This window comes from Myxocyprinus asiaticus, chromosome 27 (genome assembly GCF_019703515.2).
Source record: "Myxocyprinus asiaticus isolate MX2 ecotype Aquarium Trade chromosome 27, UBuf_Myxa_2, whole genome shotgun sequence".
NCBI classification, from domain to species: domain Eukaryota; kingdom Metazoa; phylum Chordata; class Actinopteri; order Cypriniformes; family Catostomidae; genus Myxocyprinus; species Myxocyprinus asiaticus.
This window is the reverse complement of record NC_059370.1, coordinates 28,185,115-28,202,596: the sequence shown is the minus strand read 5'-3', so window position 1 is coordinate 28,202,596 and position 17,482 is coordinate 28,185,115. Positions and strand designations below refer to the sequence as shown.

Here is a 17,482-nt window from a genome sequence, read left to right as displayed (position 1 = left end):
TGTTTTTTGTCCCTCTTTCCCAATCATTTTCACCAGGGATGAACTGCTGAATATTTGGCAGAGCACATCCGATAATTTTTTGCCAGATGTTTTATTAGACATCTTAGTTGAAGACTCAGCGGTGCTCTACAAGTGATCCAAAAGACACACGCGAGGGAATCGAGTAAGTGTGCTTGTGAAGCTTTGTCAACGCGGCTTTAGGACTCCTCTGCCGAGTATTCATCTGGCGAATGTCCGCTCCCTCGCCAACAAAACGGACAAACTGCTTCTGCTCACTCCGCTGCTCTGTGTTTCATGGAAACCTGGCTGAATGAAGCCATCCCGGACAGTGCATTTCATCTGGCAGGCTTCCAGCTGTTCAGAGCAGATCGCGTTGCGGAATCATCGAGGGAAACGAGAGGCGGTGAAACATGCTTTTACATCAACGAAACAGCATTGAAGAAGATGTGCTGTCCTAATTTAGAAGCACTCTTCATCAACCGTAAGCCTTTCTACTCGCCACGGGAGTTTTCCTCGTTCATTCTGGTGAGTGTTTATATCCTGCCACAAGGGTGCGTGAACGCAGCGTTGCAACAGCTGGCTGGTCACATCACAGACACGGAGCAACAACATCCGGACTCACTTATTATTATTATGGAAGATTTTAATAAAGCTAACCTCACCCGTGAACTGCCAAAATACAAACAACACATCACATGCCCCACCAGAGACAGAAATATACTGAATCACTGCTACACCACTGTAAAGGATGCATATCGCTCTGTCCCACGTGCAGCTTTAGGACTCTCTGTCTGGTTCATCTTCTCCCGACCTACAAGCAGAAACTAAAATCAGCTAAGCCTGTAGTAAAGACTGTTAAGAGATGAGCCAATGAAGCAGAGCTGGAACTACAAGCCTGCTTTGCACTGATTGGAGTGTTTTTGAGGCTAAAGCCAAAGACCTGGACAAGCTCACAGATACAGTGACATTATATATCAGTTTCTGTGAGGATATGTGAATCCCTACTAGGAAATTTTTATCATTCAATAAAGATAAACCATGGTTTACAGCAAAACTCAGATAGCTTCACGATGTCAAAAAGGATGCTTACAGAAGTGGGGATAAAATATTGTACAACCAGGCCAGGAACACACTGACTAAGGAAATCAGAGTGGCTAAAAGAAGCTATTCTGAGAAGTTGAATGAAACCTGCATCTGTGTGGAAAGGCCTGAAAAGCATCACCAAGTACAAGACAACCCCCCCCCCCCCCCACACACACACACATTTTGTATAGTCAACTAATGGCTGATGAACTGAATGTGTTTTACTGCAGGTTTGAAAAGCCCAATCTCACACCCCTCCTCCACTCTGATCTTCACTTCACACACACACCAACACCTCCTGGAACTCCCCTCCTCCCCCTTCCTGCTACTCAATCTGCACTTATGATCTGTGAGGAGGATATGTTCCGCTTCAGGCCTAGACGGTCACCTGCCTGTCTGAAAGTCTGCACTGACTAACTGGCCCCCATCTTCACACAGATCTTCAATAGATCACTGGAGCAGTGTGAAGTTCCCTGCTGCTTCAAACCATCCACCATCCACCATCCACCATCATTCCAGTCCCCAAAAAAACCCAAATCACAGGACTTAATGACTACAGACCTGTTGCTCTCATGTCTGTGGTCATTAAGTCATTTGAGAGACTGGTTTTGGCCTACCTGAAGGACATCACTGGACCCCTGTTAGACCCTCTTCAGTTTGCCTACCGAGCAAACAGGTCTGTGGATGATTCTGTCAATATGGGACTGCATTATATCCTGCAACACCTCGACAGACCTGGGACTTATGCAAGGATTCTATTTGTGGACTTCAGTTCAGCCTTCAATACCATCATGCCTGATCTTCTCTCAACCAAACTGACTCAGCTCTCTGTGCCCACCCCAATCTGTCGATGGATCACGAGCTTTCTGACAGATATGCAGCAGCTAGTGAGACTGGGGAAACTCACATCCGGGACCCTCACTATTAGCACTAGTGCTCCTCGGGATGCATTCTCTCTCCACTGCTCTTCTCCCTGTACATGAATGACTGCACTGCAAAAGACCCCACTGTCAAGCTCCTGAAGTTTGCAGACGACACCACGGTCATCGGCCTCATCCGCGACGGTGACAGTCTGCATACAGACAGGAGGTTGATCAGATGGCTGTCTGGTGCGGTCACAACAACCTTGAGCTGAACACGCTTAAAACAGTGGAGATGATAGTGAACTTCAGGAGAAATTCCCCCCCCTCCCACCACCATCATCACCCTCCTGAACAGCACTGTGGCAGCAGTGGAGTCATTCAGGTTCATTGGCTCTACCATCATTTAGAGAGAGTTTCTGGATACTCACCAGTAGAATTGCTGGTTATGTTGTATGTGCCTGTGACTTTTAGCATCCCAAAATTGTAGTAGAGAATGTAGGGTGAGCTATTTCTTAATAAAATTGTATTTCATCATTTCAATAGGCTGTACAAATTTAAACATACAACATTGTTACAGTTTCAATATAGTCAATAGGTGTACATTCCATCATAGGGATAATTTAAATGCCAGCACAAAAAAAATAAAAAATAAAATAAATAAAAATAAAAACCCACAATTAATTTCCTTTAGATACATTAACATGAAGAAGCCATTATTAATATGCAAAGCTGACAGTACATATGGTCCAGGTAAAAAACAGCACAGGTTATATTAAGGTATAATCAGTCGTAGTGTATTTTACATTTTAATATGTATGAGACATTATTTTTGGTGGCTGGCTGAAGCTTAACGCTCACACACTTGATAGCAAAGAAATAATGAATTAATACCATAAGAGATATGGAGCGTCCCCTGCTGGTATGCACAGCTCATTTCCACTTCAAACGCTGGTATATCAAAGTCAGCCCTCCAACCAAGACTTAAATCTCTGCAGAACAAAAAATTGGCTTTTTCCAATCAGTGGGCATTTTCAAACCATTGAGATTCCCTACTTTTCTTGGTTAGTTTAGAAACGCCCATCCTGGTTTGGAAACACCTATTACTGTTCTGCAGAGACCTACACTTCCTTCAACCGAAGGCTTGATTTTATGTAGTAAATTCATATTAGCCTGCAATTAATATTTAATTTAACATTCAAAACAGTGGGTATATTTAATGTTTGCTGTATGATCTCCCTTAATAAGAAACCTCCATTAACATGGTTTTGCAGCTGCTCATGCAGCACGACTGTGACAATAAAAACACAAATATGCTAGTGTGAACAACACTGAAAATGGTTCCTGTTTAATCCCTTATGACTCAATCAGTATTCAGTTTTATTTGCAATCAGATTCTGCATCATTCTGCATGATCAATTGAAGAAAGGTAAGATTTAACGGCATGCAAAATTCAACTGGTTTAAAACTGGAAAGATGCAAAAGGCCACAACAAATGTCATGTGACCTGAATAAAGTGCTTTTAGAGAATAATTTTTGAGGTAATAAGAAACTAGTGCACTCAAATACTGCTGAACAAAATCTGCATTAAATTAAGTTGAAAGCCCAAGTATTGGTAAACAATTATGGCACTGCATGGTTTGGCATCCCAGGGCACTTCAGAGAGCTGTTTCTCCATTCGATGAGAATAAATACAATTACAAAAACAGTACAAAATAAATAACAGCACAAACGCACTCAGTTGTTCAGGAGTGAATTAAAAAATTTAGAAATCCATTACAAACAGTACCAAGTGATTTTTCATTGGCCTTGATTCATTAAAAAGAACAGTGAAGTCTATTGGGACATTCTCAGAAATGTAATTTTTTTTTCTAGGCTTCAAGTTGGGAGGACTGAAGTGTGAGTTCAGAGGGCAAATCTTCAAGAGCACTCATTGAGATGGTGGACATAACTTGTAAGATTGCTGTCCTCAAGTTTGAAGGGTTAAAAACAACTTGTGTTGCATTTGGGTAGCATCTGTCAGTGAGGACCAGTACAAGAACTCTGGAAGAACACTGATATATTTAGAATGTTGTCCTGCTTTGGAAAGCAAGGTGTGCGGTCTGCTGGCCAGATCTAAATCCAAGAATCACACAAGTATGCAGTCACTGAGCCACCATGTGTTTTGTGTAGGTCCAGGGCACCACTGGGTACTTCCTTTATGGTGAGCTCAGCTTCCGTGCTTTTCGATTGCCTGGGTCTGCAGAGAAGATCAGAACATGGATTAAACACAACAAATTACAGTTAATATGCTGTACATACACCGATCAGTCACAACATTAAAACCACCAGCCTAATATTGTGTAGGTCCCCCTCGTGCCGCCAAAACAGCGCCAACCCGCATCTCAGAATAGCATTCTGAGATGTTATTCTTCTCACCACAATTGTACAGAGTGGTTATCTGAGTTACCGTAGACTTTGTCAGTTCGAACCAGTCTGGCCATTCTCCGTTGATCTTTCTCATCAACATGGCGTTTCCGTCCACAGAACTGTCGCTCACTGGATGTTTTTTGTTTTGTCAGTTCTAGAGACTGTTGTGTGTGAAAATCCCAGGAGATCAGCAGTTACAGAAATACTCAAACCAGCCCATCTGGCACCAACAAACATCTATGCAATTATCTAATCAGCCAATCATGTGGCAGCAGTGCAGTGCATAAAATCATCCAGATACAGGTCAGGAGCTTCAGTTAATGTTCACATCAACCATCAGAATGGGGAAAAATGTGATCTCAGTGATTTGGACCATGGCATGATTGTTGGTGCCAGATGGGCTGGTTTGATTATTTCTATAATTTCTGATCTCCTGGAATTTTCACGTAAAACAGTCTCTAGAATTTACTCCAAATGGTGCCAAAAACAAAAAAACATCCAGTGAGGGGTAGTTCTGTGGACAGAAATGCCATGTTGACGAGAGAGGTCAACAGAGAATGGCCAGACTGGGTCGAACTGAGAAGGTATACGGTAACTCAGATAACCGCTCTGTACAATTGTGGTGAGAAGAACAGCATCTCAGAATGGGTTGGCGCTGTTTTGGCGGCAGGAGGGGGACCTACCCAATATTAGGCAGGTGGTTTTAATGTTGTGGCTGATCGGTGTAAACAAGCCATCTCAGTTCTTTCATCTCATTGGGCAGTGGATGCCAAAGAGATCTCTCACCTCCTAGCCAGGTGGACTGATTCTTTTTGCTGTCTCCCAGGATGCCTTGGAGGTTGGCGGTTGGGATTCGGCCTTCCTGTCTGCGACTCAGATTCTTTACCAGCCTGTGAGGGTATACAACTTAACTGATTCACTCCAAATCAAAATCTAATGTCTTAAGTCTAAATTTAGTTTGCTGAATCAAGCTCCTTGTTGAAATATTCAACTTAAGCTCCATCGACTTAAGGAATAGTCAAGCCCTCCAAAAAATTATCTCGTTATTTACTCACCCTCATGCCATTCCAGATGTGTATGACTTTCTTCTACTGAACACAAACAAAGATTTTTAGTAGAGTATCTCAGCTCTGTAGGTCCTCACAATGCAAGTGAATGGTGGCTAAAACTTTGAAGCTCCAAAAAGCACATAAAGGCAGCATAAAAGTAATCCATGACTCCAGTAGTTAAATCTATATCTTCAGGAGTGATATGTGTTGGTGAGAAACAGATCAATATTTAAGTCCTTTTTTACCATAGATCTCCACTTTCACCTTCTTCTTCTTGTGTTTTTGGCGATTCGCATTCTTAGTGCATATCGCCACCTACTGGGAAGGGAGAAGATTTTATAGTAAAAAATAACTTAAATATTATATCATATCACTACTGAAGATATGGATTTAACCACTGGAGTCATATGGATTACTTTTATACTGCATTTATTATGTGCTTTTTGGAGCTTTAAAATGTTGGTATCCATTCACTTGCATTGTGAGGACCAAAAGAGCTGAAATATTCTTCTAAAAGTCTTTGTGTTTAGCAGAAGAAAGAAAGTCATACACTTCTGGAGTGGAATGAGGGTGAGTAAATGATGAGAGAATGTTCATTTTTGGATGAACTATCCCTTTAAGCATCTGTTGAATGCTGTCAATTACCACACAGCATAATTCTGATTTGTCCTCCTGTTGTTTGAAAGAAAGGAAAAGTGTAATTGTAAGGAATATTCTGGGTTCAATACAAATTAAGCTCAATCCACAGCATTTGTGGCATAATGTTGATTACCACAAAAATTTATTTAGATTCGTCCCTCCTTTTCTTTATATAAAAAAAAAAATGGAGGTTAAAGTGAGGCACTTACAATGGAAGTGAATGGGGCCAGTTTTTGGAGGGTTTAAAAGGCAGAAATTTGAAGTGTATAATTTTATTAAAGCACTTACATTAATTCTTCTGTTAAAACTCATGTATTATTTGAGCTGTAAAGTTGTTTAAATTGTAATTTTTCCAGTCATTTTAGGGTTTGTTGACATTACATCGTCACGGTAACGAAGTTGAAAACTTGGCTATAATTGTACACACAAAAGGTTATTTAGTGATTTTATCACACTAAAATCATGTTTACATGCATATTGTTCATGTCTTGTGGCTATACTTTTGAAAAAGTGAGTATTTTAACATTTAAAAATTGGCCCCATTCACTTTCATTGTAAGAGCCTCACTGGAACACAGACTTTTGAAGAAAAGGAGGGGCAAGTCAAAATTTATTTTTGTGGTAATCAACATGCTCTCAATGCTCTCGATTGAGCTTAACTTGTATTGAACCCAGAAAATAATTTTAAAAGGAGAAATGTGAAGCTTGTATTTTTGTTAAAACACTTGCACAAATGATTCTGTTAAAATACAATTTGAACTGTGAAGTTATCCTATTATTGTCCTTTTGAGGTGGGACCTTTATTTCTAGGTGGATGAACTTCTGGTTATGTGTTATCAATGTAATTCCATGCTCCAAGTATGCTTTTGATTTGGTATCCATGTGTGGATATCATGTGGAAGTTACTGAGATTCATGCATTGGATTACATGATCATGACAAGAGTTAAAATATTGCAACAATGTTGGTAAGAGATTCTATCACACCAGTCGCATGCTAAAAGGGTAATGTTTAAGTGTTGTGTTTATACTTTCGAAACAGTATGACAGTTTTATACAGTTTCTGAAGCATTTTGTTTTTCAGTGCTATAGACCTGTCCCATAGGCTTGTGAGTGCATTAGTGTAAACACATTTTTACATTGTTTTTAAACACTGAGAGATGTGTCAAATAATTGCCTGTGGTAATCGACATTATGATACTCAGTATTCATGTTTAGAATATTCTTTTATACTGTTCAAAAGCCTACCATCTGGTAGCTATCATTTTGTGCCTGAAAACCATTATCACATACACCACTCACCACTGGCCATCATTTTCCTCACGCTGCAGTTGTATGACATCACCACATTTAACGATCAAGTTATCTGGCCCGTTTTTCTGCCATTCGGCAAATGCCCTGTATCTGCCTGGAACCTTAAGCAAACAGGTTAAAATGGTTATAAATGAGGTGTCAACTAACTTAAGGTAGCAAGCTATGCCTTGTACCTTGACCTAGTAAGTGTGAGATGTACTGCTCGCACCAGATGACCAGCGTCCTCTTCTTCAGTGTCAGACAGGTGAGAGAGAACGTTTGCTCCACTCCAGTCGTCCAGACCTTCACAGATATCTACAGAATATGGTGCACCCGGCCAGCCTACCACACACACACATTTCAGTGTGAACACCTAAATTCTAATTAATGTAGTATATTCAGGAATTCAAGACTTTTGATTAGCCTGACTAATACTGACATCATGCAACAGCTTAGAGGGAAAGATTGTGTATGTGGGAGGGGAAATCACATGACCTTTCATGCTTCCTGGATAATATGAAGTGTGTATTTGTGTGACTTTCAGCCTGGACTAGAATACAACCTTAAAGTGTTTGTTCACCCAAAAATTTTAATTCACTCATTATTTACTCACCCTCATGCCATACCAGATGTGTATAACTTTCTTTGATAAGCGTGGGTGAGAAACAGATCAATATTAATGTCCTTTTTTACTATCAATCTCCCCTATCCCTTTCACATTCTTCTTCTTTTGTTTTTGGCAATTAGCATTCTTTGTGCGTATCGCCACCTATTGGGAAAGGAGGAGAATTTAAAGGAAAAAAGGACTTAAAGGACTAATTCATCACTTAAAGGGATAGTTCATCCAAAAATGAAAATTCTCTCATCATTTACTCACCCTCATGCCATCCCAGATGTGTATGACTGAGCCTGTTTAAACCAGGTACTAAGATGCGTTTCGGGTGATCCGATCACATGTGGTCACCTGGTCGCTTAAATGCATCTCCGGTGACCACTTGTGATCAGATTTGGAGGGGACGGTCTGATTTCATGACGACATACATCAGTCACTATGTCAGAGTGTTACTTCATGACATTAAAGCGCAACAAAGTCAGAAAAGACAAATTGCGGAATGATGCGTCTGAAATTTCCTCTAAGCACAAACACAAAATTTTGAGCAGAATTGTCCATTATTTTAGTGGATTACCTGTATTAACCTGAGCTGCAGATATTCGTGCTTCTCATAAGTCCCTGCATGTTGATTTCAGACTCACTAAAGAAGATCCGTGAAGTTTTTCTGTTTGTATCCACTGTTTAAAATTTTCCGATCGGATGGTTATTTATTTTTAAACTGCTCATAACATGCAAAGTTAAAACTCTTGTTTTAGTGCAGCGGTTGATTGACAGGTGAGGGGAGATTCTTTGCTGCTCCCAGGACGCATAAAGAATGGATTAGCGTTTACACATCAAATTCGATGAGGTCAAATGCGTTTTTGACCACATCTGTATGTGGTTTTTGTGATCTGATCACAAACCATTTTAGACCCTGTTCAGCACTGACCATATGTGATCAGATCACAATAAGAGCATCTTAATACCAGGTGTAAATGGGGTCTTTTTTTCTTATGCAGAACACAAATGAAGATTTTTAGAAGAATATTTTAGCTCTGTAGGTCCATACAATGCAAGTAAATGGTGGCCAGAACTCTAAGGGGTCCAAATATCACATAAAGGCAGCATAAAAGTAATCCATACGACTCCAGTGGTTAAATCAATGTCTTCTGAAGGGATCCAATCAGTTTTAGGTGCAAACAGACCAAAATATAATTCCTTTTTCAGGGATAGCATGAGGGTGAGTAAATGATGAGAGAATTTTCATTTTTGCGTGAACTATACCTTTAAATATAGACCTGCTTCTCAAACACACCTATCATATTGCTTCTGAAGACATGGATTTTACCACTGGAGTCTTATGGATTACATTTATGTTGCCTTTATGTGCATTTTGGAGCTTCAAAAGTTTGATACCAATTCATTTGCATTGTGTGGACCTACAAAGCTAAAATATTCTTCTAAAAATATTAATTTGTGTTCAGCAGAAAAAGAAAGTCATACATATCTGGGATGGCATGTGGGTGAGAAAATGATCAGAGAATTTTCATTTTTTGGATGAAATAACCTTTTAAGTTTGTGTGAAAGCAGATAAATGTTCATGTATATTACCAGTCAAATGTTTGGATATACCTGACTGAATAAAAAAATGTCATAATCTTATAAACCTCTTGATCTACAGGGTTATGCTTGCATGCTTGAAAATTGTGTACAAATAAATAGTATGTCTAAATTTCCTTAAAAAAACAAACATTTTAAATGGAGTTGGACTTGACACCAGTGAAGCAAAAACAGCCTACATGTGCCCAGCATGCATAGGAACTCCTTCAGTAATGTATAAAAAGCATTCCAGCATACTTTATGTTCTTGGCTGAGAGAATGCCCAGAATTAGTAGAGCTGTAATCCAAGCAAAGGATGGCTACTATGAATAAGCTAAAATATTAGATAGTTTTTATTTGTTGTTGTTGTTTAAGTTGTTGTCAGGGATCATTCTAACAGCATGCATCAAATTTGATATAGTGAGTGTAGCATGTGTGCAGCTGTTTGTGAGTGTAATACTCACTGCGTCTGTTGCGCTGGTGCTGGGTAGAGCAACTAAGCGTGTCTGGACTACTGTGTCCTGACTCAGTCCCCTCTGAGCTCACTGACGCTCTTTGCTGCTTGCTGTGGGACAAGAGCAGGACAATAAGTACCGTACATAAACACGCACCATTTCGCATAAAAACAAGAGCCAAACCAACCATCAGCCCAGCGCAAACCATGTAAGAAGCTGGTAGATATGGACAGATGGCAGTCTAAGTTGAGGCCTGCAGAGCGAATGATTCCCATTACAGCATAGTGACATGCTGATAAGGAAATGGACTGAAATTCACTGAATTGGTTCATACAACTCAATACGTTAAGCAGATTAGAACCACTTTACAATATCTGTCTAAATCTTAAACTTTCTTCCAAGCACCACTCAACAGCCAAAATGATGGAGTTAAACCAAACTCTGATGTAGGTGAAGGGGTGGGATGGGAATCGTAAAGACAATTAATAAATAAATAACAAAATAAATAAAGACATTTCCGGTCTTACAAAAAAACAAATCTAAAGGCATCATTCCACTGTAATGGTGGCATAGACGTTTCATTTATTGTATAGCACAAAATATTTTTTAATTGTAGGAAAAATTATAAATGTACTTGAAAGTTTATTGTTCATCTTGTGCACAAACGACAGAAAGATGCATGCTGATTGTCATAAAAACAACAAAAATAAACGTGGCCCTGATGCATATATTGATTTAATTACATGTATATGTAATTCTATCTGTTCTATCTGCATTTGTTGAAGAATGCAGACATTCCAGTACCGTCAATGGAATGATAAATCATGAAAAACTTTTGGTTCTAGTATTTGCTTAAAAAATAAAACCAGTTCTGAATAAGACACGGTTCTTGATTCCCAACCCTATTTTGGTGTTCGATTTAGTTTGCATTTCATGCAAAACAGATGCAGAAATGGGGTTGCAAAGCATCTGCCTGTCCTATTGATGATCAGGGCACTGCTGGCGAGTTCACATTTTGGGGTATGTATGGAGGGGACAATGATGGTGGTTAGAGTGTGGCTGTAGCAGCCCTGTATGTGATGGAGAGCAGATCGAAGAGGCCTCTCTCCAGCCTGCTTTACCACTGAGCGTCACTGTCGCTGTGAGGGGCGAGGGAGGCATGGGCTCGGAGCGCGAAGGCACACACACACGCCTCCCGAAAGGGACACAAGGTCCAGGCGGGGCAGGCAGCCCTTAAGAACGCCACGGGAAGGCCGCACAGCCCTGCGGGAGGACAGGCAACCACACACAGCGGCTTCATCCCCCATAATCATCATCATCATCATAAATGTCTTCTTATACTTTCACCTTAAATTTGCTAAAATGGGATATACTGAATGTGTATGGCTTCCATATACAATGGCCCCAAAGGTATTTGGACACTTAAGCCACACTTTGCATTATATTACAAAACAAACCAAGTGCTGTTTATTTTAAAGAAACATACTTTTCAAACAAAACATTTCACACAAAAATAGATTTGTTGGGTTTAAATTCTATAGCAATAGTTATAATTTATTGCAATGACATTTAGACATTTTTAAGTATGTTCAAATATATTTTCGGCCACTTTATGCAAATACAAGAGATACAGTGTGTCAGGCTTACAGTACACATCATATGCACACATTGCTAAAGCAGGGCTATAAATGCGGGGTCGTCATTGAATCTGTGGGCAGGGTTCTGGAGAGGAAGTGTACTGTGAAAGATCTAATATAGCTGGAAGCTTCTGAAAAATGGTCTAAGCCAAAGGGTCAAGGAGAGAGAGTGGCCATGATGAGTGTTGAGTATGAGGGTTCAATCAGGGATAAGAGAAAAGTTTAGAGTTAATGTTTTGTGTGTAAGCAGACCCTTACCTCACAGAAAGGGATGGAGACAGCTGCTTTTGCTCTGAGATTGCAGTAGAATGACACAACTCCTCTAGAACAACAAGAGAAGAAAACAGCAGATTACTTTAAGTGCACACCGATTGAGACATAATACTTAAATTCAATCATGGGATTTGTGTTGAGACCTTTTAGTTGCTTCTGCTGGTTGGTGAGGATCTTTCTGATCTCATTCAGCCAGGTAATCTTCACCTCCACTGTGGGTGCCTGTGAGAAGTATCAAAATTCCTCATGAGTCTGGTCTAAAGGTTTTGCATAGCAAGGGTATATAACTATAATTATTGTCAATGCCTTTAATGGAATAGGTCACCAAAAAGTAAAAAATAAATAAAAAAATCTGTCATAATTTACTCTCCTTAATGATGTTTCAAACCCTTTTGATTTTCTTTCATCCATGGAAAACAAAATATTATTATTTTGTTGGATGTCCTAGCTGCTCTTTTATTCCAGACAATTAAAGTACTGGTTTCAGTAGCTCAAGTGGTTGAGCATGGTACTACCAATGCAAAGGTTGGGGGTTCCATTCCCAAAGACGGAAGCTGATAAATATTCTGAAAAAATTTACAGTATGCCCTGAATGCACTGTAAGTCGCTTTGGATAAAAGTATTTGCCAAATACATTAAAGAGAGTTCACCCAAAAATGAAAATTCTCTCATCATTTACTCACCCTCATGCCATCCCAGATGTGTATGAATTTTTCTTCTGCAGAAATTATGATTTTTTAAAGAATATTTCAGCTCTGTTGGTCCATACAATAGAAGTGAATGGGTGCCAACATTTTGAAGCTCCAAAAAGCACATACAGCCATCATAAAATTAATCCATACGACTCCAGTGTTTTAATCCATATCTTAAGAAGTGAAATGATAGGTGTGGGTGAGAAACAGATCAGTTGCCAAGTTCGGAATTGCATACTACCATAATGCCCTACAAAGGCAAAAGACCTTAACTCGCTAGAGTGTGGAACTGAGAAAAATGACTTTAAAGTTGTCCAGCCAAATGTATTATAGGTAGGACACTGAAAATCTGGCAATTAGATGTTTTAGTAATGAAATTTATCTACATAAAACAAATCTTGAGCTCAAACTTTACTTTTGACCCCTATTTTGAAGTTACTGTACGCTGCCTTTGTATTGTCTGCAAAAAGTGAGAATTCAGGCCAAGGCAAAAGGCAGAAACTTCCACATTATCAATATTTTGTTGCTGATCACCATTTACAAAATCATTATAGTAACACCTGTATAAAATCTAGTGATCATGGCATTTATTTTGGATAATTTACAGTTACTTATAGCCATGTACTTAATGCTATCCTGTGCTTTGGTTGTATTCTGATGGCATTTTTAATACATTAGACATAACAAATACCTCCATAGCGATAAAGAATATCTTCAATTGGTGTGCAGCAAAACTAACAGGTTGACTGCAGATAGATGACACTTAATTATATGAATAAATACAAGATAAGCATATTTCTAATGAGTAAACATAATAATTTAATTAATAATGGAATGCAAAGATATAACAAATCATGTACAAATTTAAAATGCATGGGATTGAATAAGAGATAATAAATACAGCCACAGGCCTACAAGTTAGTGCCACAGCTGGTTAATCAAGGGTTAAATTTAGCTACCATGCTCCAATGCACAGCTCTCTGACTGGTGGTCTGGACTGGCCAATCTCAAAGGCTATAATATAGAGTATGTGACTATATTAATTGTTTTTCTGAATCTGACCGTAACTGACATCCAGACAAAAAGTTATACATGTGGTTGGATACCATTTTGAAACCAATTTATTTATTGCAGTGTTCACTAACATAAAAGGATACAAGACATAAGTTAGCCTTAGTGCTTTTACATCGAATTGAATGAAAGTAGTCTAGCCTAAAAGATTGACTTGTGGATTGATGTGAACACCAGTAAGTAGGAATAATGCTCAGAAATCAGAATGCTTGTGGATTGTTGTGGATTAAACATCTGCGATGACGTTCACTGCCATGAATTTTATCGGGTTACTAGAAAAGGTAGGACAGATTTAATTGCAAACTGTTACTACTGATTTTATGTGTGATCATGCTACATGCTACGCTGTCATGGCATTCGAGTCCACACTCGTGCAACTAGTGGGCAGCCCCGGACTCACTGTCACTGATGTTGACAGCTGTCACCGATAGGCTGGCACTGACAGGCTGGCACTGACTGAATAATCTGCATTATGGAAAAAAAAAAAAAACTTTGAGAATATTTACGATTACTTATTGCTGGCAAGTTATCTAGTCTTTGCTTGTTTACAGTGCTTTGTTATACGGAGCAGTTTGGTAGCCTATTCATTGGATAGCCGAGTAGCCTATTTATGCTATAGGCTGCTAGCTAGCTAAATGAAGTAGATTGTGATCTATCTATCTAATTAGTTTGTCTAATGCATCTTTTGTGTTACACACTTTCTTACCTTGACCTTGATGTCAGCATTTCAAAGCCATCTCAATCATCATTTTCCCTTAAACGCTATAGAAAAACACTCAACAATATTTGTTTACTACACTTTTATTCAGGTATCATGTGTGTCAGATTGCTTCAATGACAGACAGGCTACACCGTAATTTAAATGCGGTAAACTTTAATGTAAAAACAAAGGAAGAGTACAGCAACTCCATGCCGGCACAGTAACTTCATTTTGATGCACAGCTAAACAAAGGCAGTGTACCCTAACTCAATCTGAGCATTCCAAAACAAAGTCAAAGAGCTGCAAGAGTTACGGAGTTCTATCTTTGTTTCTCTTGGGCTTTTGGAAGTTACTGTTAAGACAACCCATTATTTTCTCGAAAAAACAACGAAATTGACTCAAGATACTTATCCACATGATAAAGGAGGTCTTGAAAGTCTCAGAAATATCAATAACTCATTTTCGACCAAAAACAAAGTTACGGCCTTTTGCCTTTGCACGGCAGCATACTACTCATACAATTTCTGCCATTGATAGATATTACAGAAGTAGTAAGAGTAGTATGGGTAGTATGCAATTCCGAACTCAGCAAATATTTAAGTGCTTTTTGCTATAAATTCTTCTCCCTTCCCAGTAGGGGGCAGTATACATAAAGAATGTGAATCACCAAAAACACAAGAAGAAGAATGTGAAAGTTAAAGTGGAGACTGACTGAGCAAGGAGGAGAATTTATAGTAAAAAAGGACTTAAATATTGATCTGTTTCTCACCCAAACCTATTATACCACTTCAGAAGACATTATTTTAATCCACTTATGGATTATTTTTATGCTGATTTATGTGATTTTTGGAGCTTCACAATTTTGGCACCCATTCACTTACATTGCATGGACCAAAACAGCTGAGAAATTCTTCTAAAAATCTTCATCTGAGTTCAGCAGATGAAAGAAAGTCATACACATCTAACATGGCATAACAGTGAGTACATGATAACAGAATTTTCATTTTTGGGTAAACTATTCCTTTAATGTAAATATTATTATAAATAAAAAGTGAACTTAGATGGGGCTAGGTTTGGTAGGTTTTCAGCTAATAACGACTTGCATTTTTGGTCTGTTCCTCACATTCAGAAGTCTTATGGACTAATTTTATGGTACTGTTTTGTCATTGTTGGTGCTCGACAGTGCCTTGTGCCCATTTACTTTCATTTTACAGAAAAAAGCAACTTCTACATTCCGTAAAATAACTCTCCTTTGTGTTCAATTGAAGAAAGAAAATCATCCAGGACTGAAACTACATGAGGGTGAGTAATGATGACAGAATGCTCATTTCTGGGTGAACCATTCCTTAAAACCTTCATACCTGTATCACATAGACCTCCTCTCTGCCACTGTACCAGATCTCAAACTTCTTGACGTCTCCTTTGACGTTTTCCGTAATGCCTACTGCACTCATCTGCCAGGAAGAAAAATAAACAAACACAGAAAGCACTTTATATTCATAGAAGTAAAAAAGCACATGCAATTCTGGAAACATACAGCTCATTACCCCCTACTATACATCTGCCACAAACTTGCACATACTACCTTTAATCTGAGAAGCTCTGTGATGTAGCAATACATTTTTAAATCAAGGTAGGCCACCAGTTGTCATGTTGTTATGCGCAAACAGCCTGACATACACGGATGCATGCAGTGTTGGGGGTAACGCGTTACAAGTAACGTGCATTATGTAAACAGATTAATTTTTTCTGAGTAACAAGTAACACAATATTTTTTTTATTTTAGACCATAATATCAGTTACTTTTTAAATTAGGTAACGCATTGCTTTTGTACACCTCTACTTTCCCCGTATTGCGAGAAATCAGGAGTAAAAGTGTGCAAACTTCGGGGAGAAGACCTAGTGCATGATGGGCATTGTAGCTCTATAGAGTGTGAGGCTTGCCTACTAGAGATGCATAGACAATGAAATTGAAGTATGTGTGCGCATGATGGGTATTGTAGTTCTAGAGCATATGAGCCATGCTTATCAGTGATGAACAGAGCACAATCTTGAGATTTATGCTTAAAAAAACAAAAAAATATAGCTGGTAAAGGAATGTAAATCTGAATGTTTCTGTGGATTCCGGTTGTACTCAACATTTGCAGCTGTGGATTTGTTGTGCGCTGGAGCTTGCATGTGCAGCCGTCAAAAACTTTGCCAATCACACTGAGAGTAAAGAAATGTGTCCTCATAAGTGAAAGTTGTTAGTGAAACTCTTTCGCTCCATGTTACAGCTCCCCGTAACTGGGAGATTGGGATGAGAAAAGCTGACTCTGGATCAGTGGCTCAGAGCAATGTTCTACATCGATTGTGTATGCAGAGAAAATGTCTTCGTTTCTAAATCTAAAAGATTCTACATTTTTGTTTTACAATAAACATGTAGATGGATTCGTGAAACAAACCATTTTATGACATTTGGTAGCATTAAAAAACGATTCCATTTAAGTTGTATCAACATGCGCATTTGAAGTTGTATGAGATCAATCAGTGCCGTCTGTACGCACCGTGGATCAACTCAAAACAAGGGAGCACTGAGATGATTTAAGGTGAAAAATATAATTTTATTTTCAGACATATTCCTTGGACATGTTAGGCTGGCATTCACCACTGAATTTTATCCTGACTTTTGAAAAACATCTTATGTTGATTCTGACATTGTCGATGGGCACAGCACATGATGACATTTATGATGCAGGTTCAGATGTTGAACTTTGCTGCTTTAGGTAAGACAGTGGTTATTCTTCATTATTCATATTGGCTGCCATGTTGATGAAAAAACAAATCATGCATATTCATGTTATTGATTCTTTATTATAAATATAACGTGAAGACCTACTGATTGTAGACTTTCTAAATATCTTTTTGTTTACTATGTTGTTTTGACGTGTTTTGTACAGTAGCTAGCATGACCTGTAATGTTTCTTGTATGCAATGCATGGTTTATTTTTATGGAATGCATAGAATAGAAGAAGAGAAAGTGGCTGTGAGAAAAAAAGTAATGCAAAAATAATGCAAAAGTAACGTAACGCTTTACTTTCCATAAAAATTTACTTAATTAGTTACTTTTTTAATGCAATATTCTAACAAGTTA

The 17,482-nt window shown here is 38.7% G+C and overlaps 1 protein-coding gene across 3 annotated transcripts in view; it reads right to left on the bottom strand.

Moving 5' to 3' along the window:
- Positions 1–2,481: 2,481 nt before the first annotated feature.
- The window catches only part of LOC127418234 (proto-oncogene DBL-like), a 37,440-nt gene continuing 22,439 nt past the window's right edge, over positions 2,482–17,482 (bottom strand). For 2 of the 3 annotated variants that reach the window (XM_051658704.1, XM_051658705.1), the window contains 8 exons: positions 15,711–15,803; positions 12,030–12,108; positions 11,872–11,935; positions 9,986–10,086; positions 7,560–7,672; positions 7,340–7,452; positions 5,139–5,242; positions 2,482–4,182 (listed from right to left, as the gene is read on the bottom strand). In XM_051658704.1, the coding sequence (XP_051514664.1) occupies positions 4,142–4,182; positions 5,139–5,242; positions 7,340–7,452; positions 7,560–7,672; positions 9,986–10,086; positions 11,872–11,935; positions 12,030–12,108; positions 15,711–15,803 (708 nt within the window). In that variant the 3' untranslated portion in view covers positions 2,482–4,141. Of the gene's footprint in view, positions 4,183–5,138; positions 5,243–7,339; positions 7,453–7,557; positions 7,673–7,943; positions 8,100–9,985; positions 10,087–11,871; positions 11,936–12,029; positions 12,109–15,710; positions 15,804–17,482 lie in introns of those variants that run through there. The other variant, XR_007893388.1, reaches the window with a different exon arrangement.